The sequence below is a fragment of the Fukomys damarensis genome, unplaced genomic scaffold (genome assembly GCF_012274545.1).
Source record: "Fukomys damarensis isolate Sample0158 unplaced genomic scaffold, DMR_v1.0_HiC HiC_scaffold_7, whole genome shotgun sequence".
NCBI classification, from domain to species: domain Eukaryota; kingdom Metazoa; phylum Chordata; class Mammalia; order Rodentia; family Bathyergidae; genus Fukomys; species Fukomys damarensis.
Genome location: NW_022900919.1, coordinates 25,699,914 through 25,711,704, shown reverse-complemented (window position 1 = coordinate 25,711,704; position 11,791 = coordinate 25,699,914). Strand labels below are relative to the sequence as shown.

General features: G+C 51.2%; 2 protein-coding genes across 2 annotated transcripts; one reads left to right on the top strand and one right to left on the bottom strand.

The window, feature by feature from the left end:
- The first annotated feature begins 4,000 nt into the window (after nt 1-4,000).
- Nucleotides 4,001-9,231, top strand: Cstl1 (cystatin like 1). Its single transcript, XM_010608237.1, has 4 exons — nt 4,001-4,068; nt 4,606-4,881; nt 7,281-7,397; nt 7,862-9,231. The coding sequence occupies exons 2-4, from the start codon at nt 4,663-4,665 to the stop codon at nt 7,943-7,945; spliced, it is 420 nt and encodes a 139-aa protein (XP_010606539.1). The 5' UTR covers nt 4,001-4,068; nt 4,606-4,662; the 3' UTR covers nt 7,946-9,231.
- Nucleotides 4,892-9,261, bottom strand: LOC104851079. The gene is made up of 4 exons (XM_010608235.1): nt 9,225-9,261; nt 6,562-6,744; nt 5,908-6,040; nt 4,892-5,752 (listed from the first exon to the last, which is right to left on the bottom strand). Exons 2-4 carry the CDS (start codon nt 6,596-6,598, stop codon nt 5,005-5,007), a joined length of 918 nt encoding a protein of 305 aa, XP_010606537.1. The 5' UTR covers nt 6,599-6,744; nt 9,225-9,261; the 3' UTR covers nt 4,892-5,004.
- Nucleotides 9,262-11,791: the final 2,530 nt, after the last annotated feature.

Genomic DNA, 11,791 nt, shown 5'->3' with positions numbered 1-11,791 from the left:
GTGCTTGTCCATTGAGGTTCCCAGACACAGAGTGGAGGACAGAAAGGGAGAGATTCCCGTCCTTGTTCCCTAGTCCCTCCACTCAGTGGCCAGCTGACACACCCAGACTCTTTCTAAGTCCCAGCTCCCCTCCTCCTTCAGGTCTAGGACTGCCAGTCTGATGGCTGCCACTCACTGCAAACAACTGCCCTATGCTTCTGCCATCACACAGACACTCTGTGCACAAACCCTCCCCCATTGTCTATTGCCCGTGTGTCTGTCACGGTGGAGATCCTGACTCATAGGCACCCAGGCTTGACCAGCATGACCACGAAACCCAAACCAGCAAGGGAAAGTGTGGGACAGCACAAGCACAGCCAGTCCTACTTGTGACCAGAGGTAACAAACATCTGAACTAAACATTAGCAAACACACCATGCACAAAATCCAGGTGTATTTTGGTCATATACAGATAATGCTAAATTAAAACTGTAAGATCTTTGGAAGAAAATTTGGGAAAGTAGCTTTATTAAAGCACTTGAGTAACTTCTTAACCTTGAGTTCCTAGGTAAGACATCCAAAATGCAAACCAGAAGAGAGAAAACCGATACCTTCCCTCCATGAGGTTTAGAATTTCTGTTCACCACCGTGCCTTTAATAAAATGAAAAGACAAGCCACAACTCGGAGAAAGATGTTTGCCACACATATACCTGAAAGGAATTTGTCAAGGATGAAGAAATCCTGCAAATCAATACAATCCAGAGAACCAAGCAGAAAAATGTGCCAAGGCCTTGTAAATTCAGGTTTGGAGCATTTCAGCAAGATTGGGCTGCCCTTGGCATCAGCAGAATATCCATCTGCTCACAGAGATGCAGAGGCTCCTACAGAGCACACTGCTTTTCATCTGCTGCAAGAGAGGGACCCGAAGACTTGAGCATTTAGCCCATGGCCCCCTTGCCCCACAGTGCTGGCCCAGAGGTGGCACAGCACTTCTAGGAGGAGCATATGGTAACAGGAGCCTGCTCAGCTCGAGGTGGCCAGAAGGCAAGTAGCAAGGGTTGTGGGGTCCTAAGGCCCCTGGAAGGGCTCACCCTGGTGACCTGACTTCCTTTCCCCAGGTTCTGATGAAGCATTCAAAATCCTCTCTTTTTAACTATTTTGAAATACAGAATAAATTATCCCAAACTCTAGTCACATTACTGTACTACAGTACAGTAGAATGTACTTGTCTTATCTGCTTGCATTTAAATGTTTTAATTAGTTATTAATATCTCCATTATAAATGTGGCGTGCAGTGTGATTATTTGATATATGTGTATAAAACGTGTAGTGACCAAATCAGGGTAATTAACATTTCCTTAAAGTATTCTAATTCCTTTCTTCTAGTTATCCATAAAATATATAATAGGTCATCTTGGACCCAATCACCCTACTGTGCTGCAGAACACTAGAACTCAGTCCTATCTTAACCATGTTTAGGTTCACATTATCCTGTCTCCTTTTATCCCTCACTATTCCACATTCAACTCTGCTTTGTAAAAAGCATCCGGGTGAGAAAGGCCATGAGGTATTTGTGTTTCTGTGCCTGACTTATTTCATGTAACAAAACATCCTCTGATTGCGTCCATTTTTCTGCAAGCTGTAGGTATCACTCTTTTGATGGTTGAGTGCTATCCCACTATGAATACTTTTTCATTACCCACCAGTGGACACAGCTGATCACATGTTGTGGCTGCTGTGGATACGGTAGCAACACACATGGGGGTGCAGGTATCCCCAGGGTGTGCTGACATCACTTCCTTTGGATTTATGCAAGGGGGAAAGTTGGGGCACCTGGTTGGCCTATTCCCCTTTATCCACATCCTTGCCCATGCATGTTATTCATTTGTGTATTCACTCGTAGTTTGGCACCTGCAGTCCAGTCTCTCACTGCCCCGCTTCTCCGCCCTTCTCTATGAGATCCACATTTTCTGCTTTCACACTTGAGTGGGAGCATGCAGCCCCTCTCTGCAGCTGGCTTACTTCAACTAACATTCTGTTCTCCTGATTTCAAAGGTTGCCGATACATTTATCTCAAATGATAAATCTGAGGTAAATACTAAATGCTCTGATATGAATATTACAGATTGTATCAAAATATCACACTGTGCCCCGAGACACGCACAATTATTTTGTGTTATTTTCTCAATAAAAAAGGAAAAGGAAAGATGAGACCAGGTGGCTCCTTAGCTGGCGTAGCTGTCCAGGAGCTGGGGCCCTTTCTGCATAGTGGATGAGCAGGATGGCTGCCCTGCACCCCTGGGCCGAGTCCACCTTGGATCCCCCAGGGAAGCTCAAGCAGGCCGTGAGGCTGCTCTGCCTCTCTGGCTGGTGGCATCTTGGCTTCCTCAGTCCAAGCTCTCTGGCCATGCAGCCTGAGCCGCTGTGTCACCTGTGGCCCTGGTTTCTGTGCTGTGGCTGCAGCCTGCTCCTTGGGACCACAGGGCACATTCAGCCAAGGCTGGCTGCACCCTCTGCAGCAGGCCCAGGAGGAGGGCCAGCCCACACCAAGGAGAGCTCCAGCAGGTTACCTGCTGCTGCCTGTTCCAGCAGGGACATCCAGGATGGTACCTGGCATTGGTGGGTCTTGAACAGATTGGCTTCTTGCTTGGGTTATCTCCAGGTCAGTGGCCAGTGGAGAGCAGGAGTATTTGGGCAAGATAATGAAATGATTAAAGAGAGGGTGAAGTCAAGAAAACTGAGGATGAGTGTGGTGGTGCACACCTGTAATCCCAGTACTTGAGAAGCTGAGGCAGGAGAATCACTGTGAGTTCAAGGCCAGCCTGGGCTACATACAGAAACTCTGTCTCGATCAACAACTCCCCCACCCCACAAAAAGAGAAAAGACAAGACAAGAAACCAACTGAAGTCAGCCTTGTTTGTAGGGACTCATTTGTTTCCCCAGGGTGAAAAGAAGATCCTAGATGCCAGTGTACTCTTAGGACAAGGATCAGTGATGCTGTGACCCTCTTCTTGCTGCCACGGCTCCCTTACCTGCAGGGTACAGTTGTCCCTCGGTGTCTGTGAAACTGGCTTCCAGTGACATCTCAGTCACCTGCTGACACCCACCGCAGGTGCTCAGGTCCCTTACAGGAATGGCGTGGCACTGCGTGGTGCCTACACAGTCCTCCCCAGACCTGAATCACTCCTCTCCCTCACAATGCTGGGTAAACAGTTGTCCTTTCATGTTGCTTAGGGAATGCTTACGAAAGAGTCTCTGGGTGTTCAGCAAACACACAACCTTTTTTTTTTTGAAATATTTTCTGTCTGCAGGTGGTTGGCTTGTAGATGTAGGGCTCACGGGTGACAGCATGCCAATCATCCTTAGAATGGACACAGTGACAATGGACAGACAAGGGGTCAGTTCTCAGGGAGCAGAGCGAAGCTCCAGGGCACTCCCTCGATCCTCCCTCCAGACGCTCCCCTTCCCCTACAATGACTGATGCAACGTAAATGCACAGGAGCCCTGATGTGATGTTGGTGTAAATGTGTGGAAATATCAGTAAATTAAAAAACTTATTCTAGCCAGGAATTTAGCTCAGCGCTTCCACTGCCTGCCTCAAAAGCACAAGGTCCTGAGTTTGATCCCTGGTACCAACCCCCCCCAAACAAAACAAAAAGCCAACTTATTCCAGTAAAGATGCATTGCTATGAATCCCTCCCTCTCACATCAAACACACTCAGCCCATGGTCCCTGCCACTTTCTGAAGCAGCTCTGGTGTCCTCGCTTATGAACACATGGTGGGAAGGGGATGTCACCTTTGTGTGACATTAACAGGTTTCCAGTTTCCCTCTCATTCAATTGGAGCCCACGCTGCTCTTTGTGGAGCAAGATGACACCTTGGAAAGTATTTTGCACACAGGGTGCTCTTGTGGCTACCCATCTCCAGGGTCTGCAGGGTGAATTTCTGCCTAAGCTTCAGCCCCACCCCTCTGTCACAGGTGGCTAGGATTATCTCACAAAGCTCACTAGGTCACAACAAGGAAGTGGGGCTGCCTGCAGTGCAGTGGGATCCAGTAGGCAGATTCCTGTGCAGGCAAAGGGGCAGGTGAGTGCAGGGGACCCTGTCATAGGGGAAGCCACGAGACAGCCGAGGGCTTAGTGAAGCAGTCCCACCCAGCTGTGTCCTGCACTGCTGAGTCCTTCCAGATTAGCTCACATACACCTTCTCCGGAAGCCTTTGTCCCTTTCTATGTTCATTCTTTTGTTGTTGTTGTTTGTTTGTCTTGGTCCCCGGGATTGAGCTCAGGACCTTGCACTTGCCAGGCAGTCACAGGGCTACTGAGCTATATCTCCAGCCCCTACCCCTTTCTATGAATGGCACTGCTCTGTCCACCCAGCAGCTACTCTCACAGCATGGTCTGACTGTTCTGCAGCTTCCTTCCCTGCTAGGCAGCAGGCAAGTGAGGGCTTGTGTACCCAGGCAGGTGTTAGAGATGCCCCTTGCTGGGCCATGGAAGAACATTACGGTGTCTAAGTGGGTGGCAGTTGGGATCGTGGCCATGGCCATGCAGAGAGGCTCCCTAGGGGTCTGCACTGGACTCTGAAAGGACTGGCCTGGGCCTGGGTCTCTGATTGGGCACAGACGCCACCTCCCAGGACAGCCTGAGTCATTGGGCAAGAAGTCTTTGAGGCTGCAGAGATGGAGGTCAGAGATGGGAGGAGCCTCTGGCTGCTGCTGCTGGCCCTGGTCCTGGCAGTCACGCAAAACTACAACCAGGAATGGCCAGGCTTTGAGGAGAAGCCCATGAGCAAGGAAAACATGAATTCAACTCTGGACTTCTTCATCCAGTCCTTCAACAATGCCAGCAATGACACCTTCTTATTTCAGGTCCAGAAGCTCATCCGTACTCGGGTACAGGTCAGTGCCTTAGTTCTCCTGGGTTGGCATGGCCCATGCTCCTGCCATCTTTAACTCAGGGGGTTCCTTAGAGAGCCAGCTAATGGTGACTTCACACAGGGTAGCGAGGGGCAGGGCGCAACTTCACATGGAGGGGGCACGTAGAGAGTTGCTGTTCAGGCCCAGAGCCACCGTAGCTGCACCTGCATGCTGGCCTGACTTCCTAGTCAAAAGCGGACTTCCCCAGTTCCCCACTGCAGCCCCATGTGGAGAGCTGCCTACCATTCTGATGCCAGGTCTCACCTGGGTCCAGGCACCCTTGGATGCTTTGCTTTCTCTGAAGGTCCATGGGTTTCCCTTTCCAGCAACGTTTTCCCATCGTTTAGGGTTGTCAACTCCCAGACTGGGTCTCTGTGTTCTGCAGACACCTGGATTAGAGAGTCTTTGAGGGGAGGTTTGGGGTAGGGAGTGAGGGACAGATTTCAGCCAGATTACCTCTTTTGTTTCATACATCATTTCTCTGCAATATATCCATTGAGGGTAATAGAGAAAGGAAAAGCTATCTGGAAATTGCTCTTGTTGGCCCAGTCTCCTTCCCTCAAGGTCAGATAATGAAGAACATGACTTAGGACAGTGCAAGGTCACATCTGGTTTGGGCAGACAACAGGCAAAGACCAAAGAGAGAAGAACAGGAGCTGGAAGAGGAGACATTAGGAAGAGGGGAGGGCATGGGTCTGGTGGGCAGGGCTGGTAACACGTTCTGTCCAGGCGTCGGAGTCCGTTGCCTCGCCCCAGGTCGCCTTTCTGTACTTTTACCGCCAGGGGGCGGTGTTCTCCTTGATGTGCTCTCCTGGATGGGCTCCCAGGGTTGTGCAGACTCCAAGGAGGCTGCCTGTGAAATCACCCAACCTCAGAAACAGCTAAACAGGAAAGTGGTTTCCCAGCAAACTCCTGCTGCCACCGCAATGATAGGCAGACAAAGAGGGCCTGTTCCGGGGCAGCCCTCCACACCCAGACCCACTGCAAGTATTCAATGTGGACACTCACGGCAGGTGTTGCAAGGTGGTTGGGGGGTTCTCAGGCCCAGGCCCAGGCCCCGGGGTCAGATGCCCAGCTCTTTCTGGTTGGGGGACCTTGAGAGCAAGTGTCACCCGCACTCTGGGGGCTGGAGTTTCCTCACCTGCCAAGTGCAACAGAATAAGAAGAAAGAGCTCAGCCCAGCAGTGTTGGCTAGCAGAACTCATGAAGATTATTTGCTTCAGCATTTTCTTTGTTAGAGTCATTCCTACTCTCACCTAACAATCAGGTCTAGTAACGAACAGGACAGCACCTCGCACCCTGGTGTGTCAGTTGGACATGTGGCCAAAGTCTTAGCTCTCTCCCCTACACAGAAACAGGCAGCGGGCATGACAGGGCCAGGCTCATCCCCTCAAGAATCAGGGTGTATGTTGGGGGTTGGGGCTGCCCTGGAGGACAGCAGTGTTGGGGCTTCTGGTTGGTGCTGGATCTGGGTCCTGGCACTGCCAATTCCCCTGGGGCTGTCCCTGAATTTCCAGGGTGTCTCCTCCAGGACCAGGGTGGGCACCATGCCACCACCCACCCCAGAGAGGACCGAGTTCAGTCATTGATCACTGGCATTTGGGCAGGGGCAGGGGGCTCCAGGGGCTGCCCTGATGCAGAGCTCCTTATCCAGTCACTTACCTGAATGGCCCAGCTCTGTCCCCAAGACAGTATTCATTGCACTGCCTATAGAGGCTCGCTCTGGTCAGTGGCTGCTCTTTCTGACCTTGCTCCCTAGACAAGGAGTAGGAAGGAGACATAGCCCAGCACAGGCAAGGTCTGGAGCTGCTGGTGTTCACCACACCCTCTTCTTTTCCTGCACACCTAGGAGGACACGAGTCTGTCTTCTCCCTGCAGCATCCCTAACCCATATCTGCTCCAGAGTAATATTCTAGACATTGCTAAAACACTAAATAACTTATACATTTTTATGCATGAAGTGAAATGCACATGCCCCTCAGCCCACACAACAATGCCTCGCACAGGCCCAGTGATCATTTGGACTGAACAGGGAAACTGAGGCTTGCAGGTAACTTGCTCAGGGTCAGAGTCAGTAAGTGGCATGAGTGTGATCCTTTCAGATTGGTAGGAGGTGAGCAGGAGAGTAGATTGCGAGGACCCTGTGTCCCCTGGGGTGGTTGCCAGGCCACTTCCTTGTCCTTGGCAAGAATGGAGAAGGGTGAGAAGCCACCTGTGTCTGCCCAGGCAAAGCCAGTCCAGAGTGCACAGCCTTGGCTGCCAGAGTCCATCCCACCACCCCCACTGGCAGAGAGGGAAGTAGTTGGGGCATTGGTTCAGTCTGTCTTGGCTCCTCTTGGGAGGCTGGCAACTATAGCATAACACTTTTCTTCTCCCTGCAGTTGACAACAGGTGTGGAGTACCTGGTCACTGTGAGGATTGGCAGGACCACATGCAAGAGGACCATCCCAGCCCCAAGTAGTGCTTCCTGCCCCCTGCAGGGCAAGAAGCTGAGGAAGGTGCTGCTGGGGTCACCTGAGGGGCCCTGGGAGAGCGGGCATTGGAACCACACTCCTGGATGACTGCTTTTCTTGCTGCAGCAAGACTGGGCTGCAGGCTCCTAAAGGGCATGGCAGGGGGGCAACCTCACCCCTGCCTGGTCACCTGGCTCCCTGCTCCTTCCCTGGGCATAGCTGCCCTTCCTTCTCCAGGGCTTTGCCTGGCCTTGTGCTCCACTCCCAGGGCTGATGATCTATCTGTAGTCCCCTTCCTCCCACCTTCCGAGTTTTGCCCTCCCTCTCTGCCTTCCTTGATCCTTGGGGGCCCCACCTCAGTGGGTGCAGGGGTGGGGAGGGACAGGGTTGATCCACTAGCTGCCATCCCTGAGCCCTGCCTCCGTTCCCTACAAGTGGCATGGGTGGCCTTGCCTTGGAAAGGTGTCTCCTGCCCCAAACTCAGGGCCTGCTTTCCTTCCCTTCCTCAGAGCCTGGTCTGTGAGTCACTGATCTACACGGTACCCTGGATAAACTATTTCCAGCTCTGGAACAACTCCTGCCTGGAGGGCTGAGTGATCAGGGACCCCGGGGGACCTCAAATGGCTGTGCCAGGCACCGGCAGTGATAAAGTTCTACAAGACCATGTCCCTTGCCAGGGTCTCAATGCACATGCACATGTCCCCATATGCACATGTACTCACATGCACACACATTGCTCTTACCCTTACAACCCAGATGTGCCACAATACCCACACCAGGGATACCCTTACTGCACAGATGCACCCCACATCCCCGTACTCTCATACTCCCACTGCTATGCTCACTCTCCCTATGCATGTGCACACACATACACACACACACACACACACACACACACACTCCCACCTCACACGTATGGCACTTCAATGGTGGGGGTGCAACCCCTTGGGGCCCCTGTCTGTCTGTCACTGGACTCTAGGCTTTTCTGGATACAGGCACATGCTGATGTTTGCCCACTCAGGAAAGCCCTGTGTGCTGTCCACACACACAGTGCTGTGACCCACACATATGACGGCAAATGTGCCTGGGGTCCCCAAACCAAGCCAAGGCAAAAAATTCTCTAGAGGTCACACAGGCTCTAGGGCACAGGTGACTTCAGTGCTGAGAGTGGCAGAGCCAGGAACAGGAAGTGTGGTGTATAGAAGTCCTCTCCCAGGGCAGGCGCCAGGAGAGCCTGGTCCTCTATCAATCTTTGACACCACTGAGGTTGCACCATCTGGAGGGGATGCAGGCCAGAGACTCTGGGCCTAGGTCTTTGCTGGGGGTTGGAGGTGTGGACACCTCTGCCCAGCACATGCCAACACATGGACTCCAGACTCCAGAGCTAAAGCATAGTTCAGCAAGGGCCCAGTGTTTTGCATGGATTGGACCCCCAAGACCCTCTGTTGGGGGGTCTTCTTCAGTGTGGTGGCCCCCGCATGCCAGCCTGCCTGGGCAATCTTATTCCACAGAGGGTTGCTGAGCAGCTGCATTCTCACGGTCCCAGGGGATCATTCCTCCTGTGACTTCAGAGATGAGGTGAGAAGGTGCAGCCAGGCCACCCTGGGGCTTGGGTGTAGCTGGGGAGAGGCAGCTTGTGCACCACAGACCCTTGCCATCCTCCCCAGTCCCAGGCCACCTCCCACCACCCAAGTCCTGGGCACCTCCAGAGTGTATAACCCACAAGACCCTGAGTTTGCCAGAGAGCCTGGGGCGGGGTGCTGGGGAGATGTAGGGCTGGTGACATTGCCGTACAAGGCTGGGCCTATGGCCCTGCATACCTCCTGCACCTGAGCCTTCATCCCAGCAGCCTGGTGGAAAGACAGCTTTTACCTGTGCGGTGCAGGGGAGGAGTCACTGAGGCAGTCAGGTTGATTCCAGTGTCCAGATGAGTGTGGAGTGTGATGTGCTCCTGGGGGAGAGTCTCTGTGTTTGTCTTCTTGCCCTCAGTCTATGTGTGTTGTCTGTGCATGTGCATCTAAGAGTGGGTGTGTTGCCCATCAGTCTTGGATTCTTTTGCTTGATTCAGATGGAATTTGTGAATTGGCAAAGCGCAGCTCTGGCAGCAGTCCTGATGTCACCAGATGACACTGGATAATGCTGGATGCCAACAGTTGGCACAGCCAGCTGCTGCACACCGTAGGTCGAATCTACTGGGTTCTGGTCACTGCAACTTGTCTTCATTGGGTGCTGGTCTCTGGAGATCTTTGGTGTTAGCAGCTCTTAAGTGTTTATTCATCTTCCTTTGGAAACAACTGGTCTGTTCACACTACTCAGGATAAAACCCTCAAGTAGATTTATAGGACTTTTGAAGCCCACACTAGCAAAGAAATAAATCATGAGCAGGTTTCCTGGACCATCAAAGCAAGTCTTTATATTAACATGGCTGTGCTGCAGCACAGGGTCAGTACACAAAGGGAATCCTCCTAGACTAACCCAAAAAGTGTCTGGGGGAGGGAGTGATGCATATAGCAGCTGCAGGCCTGGGTTTAGTGAAAAGCAGGGGTGAAAGCTTGCTATGAATGGTGGCTATACAAATAAGGGGTGCAGGTCCCCCCTTTCTTGGTTTTAGCCACTCTAGGGCATCCCTCCCGTCTTCAAAAAGGGCAGCAGCAGAGTCTGAAATGGGACACCATGCTGCCTGCCTTTCTGCACTCCTGTTAGAGTAGAGAACAGGCAGAATCGAGGCTTGAAGCCAGGGAGGGCACTGAAGAAAATGGTTCCAGTCCACTGGGGTGAGAGGGGGAGCAAGGGAGGGTGAGGTAGAGGGGTTTGACAAGTACCAGCTGAACCACCCGCCCCAGCCTGCATAAGAAAAATGAGAGTCAAGTACTTCTTGTTTGTCTCTCTTACACACACACACACACACACAACCACTTTGTTTGTCTCTCTTACACACACACACACACACACACACACACACACACACACACACTGACTGTGATGATTAATCTTTTTTTTTGGTACCTGGGATCAAACTCGGGACCTTGCACTTGTGAGGCAAATGGTGACACCACTGAGCTAAATCCCCAGCCCTGTGATTAATCTTGATTCTCAACTCTCTTGGCTGGAGAGACACCTAGGAGATTGGTAAAGCACACTTCCAGGTGTGTCTGGGTGGGTCACAAGATGTGACTTTGGAGACCATGCCTGGCCCCTAGCCCCTTCCTCTATGGCTCTTCATCCTCTCTGTGCTTCCTGGCTGCCATGGATCAAGTAGCTTCCTCCCTCACGTAGGTCTGCGGTGCTGTTTCTGCCTCAGAGCCAGCCAACCATTGACTGTGACAAAAACCATAAGCTAAATAAACCTTTCCTCCTCCAGGTTGTGCATGTTGGGTGTTCAATAATGGGGAGCTGAGCAGCACATAACCTAAGGCTGACTTCTTGGTTGTGATACTTTTCTATAAGTCTATAATGTACAAGAGCATTTAGCTATTTAGCTTATAAGTAGACAGCTAACAAGGGACAGGGCCCAAGATGAGCAGCTTTAAAAAGAAACCAGCTTGTACACCAGGTTAGGCACTAACTCAAACCATAGAGATAGCTAAACTCAGACATGTAAAAGCAAATGGGAAAATGGTAAGTGTTAAAATAAGGCCAGAAAATGAAGACTCTGCCTCTGGGAAAGAAATCCTTTAAGTGGGATGGAATGCCCCAAATGAACCACCTATTTCTGCATCCGATGGTCAGGTTTCCAAGAATACTGAGTAACTGGCTTTTCTTCTGAACGCTGCATTAAAAAGCCTGAGCCCCAATTGGTAACTTTAAATCCAAGAAGCTACCTATGACAGTGACCACAGGACATTGAGCAGATCCCCATGCTCTGCTTATCCATACAAGAGCCTAGACAAAGAGCTCACTCTGGAACCCCATTTCGGGACCTCTCTGCCTGGGACTTTCTGTCTCCTTATATTTCCAATAAACACCTTCCTTAACCTCCTCCTTTGTCCGAAGTTTTATTCTTTGCTATGTAACAGAACAGCTGAGCTTGGACTGCAATAATAGGCTGGAGCTGTCAAGGGAAATAGGAGGAGCACAGGGGACTTCTTTACATCACCCTTGCAAATTCCTACAAAAATATTTCCCAAACTTTGCCTCAAAAGTCCAAGCTATTCATGGGCACAAATGGTGTATCTCTTTTTTTCTACCCAGGGTTAATGTGTGGATTGCTGATTAATGTTAAGTGACTACCACTGTCACACTGTTCTTGACAGTTTTCCTGTTGCAGTTGGCATTTTGTTTTTAATCCCTGCCCCAGATGGATGTGGTGTTAAGGAACTTTCATGCATGATTGTATTTAATCTTTGTTGCTAGTCCAAGAAGTAAGGACTGTGTTTCTTTGTTCAGATAAGGAAGCTGTGGTAGGGGGTCTCCCTTCCTTCCTTCCTCCCTCCCTCCCT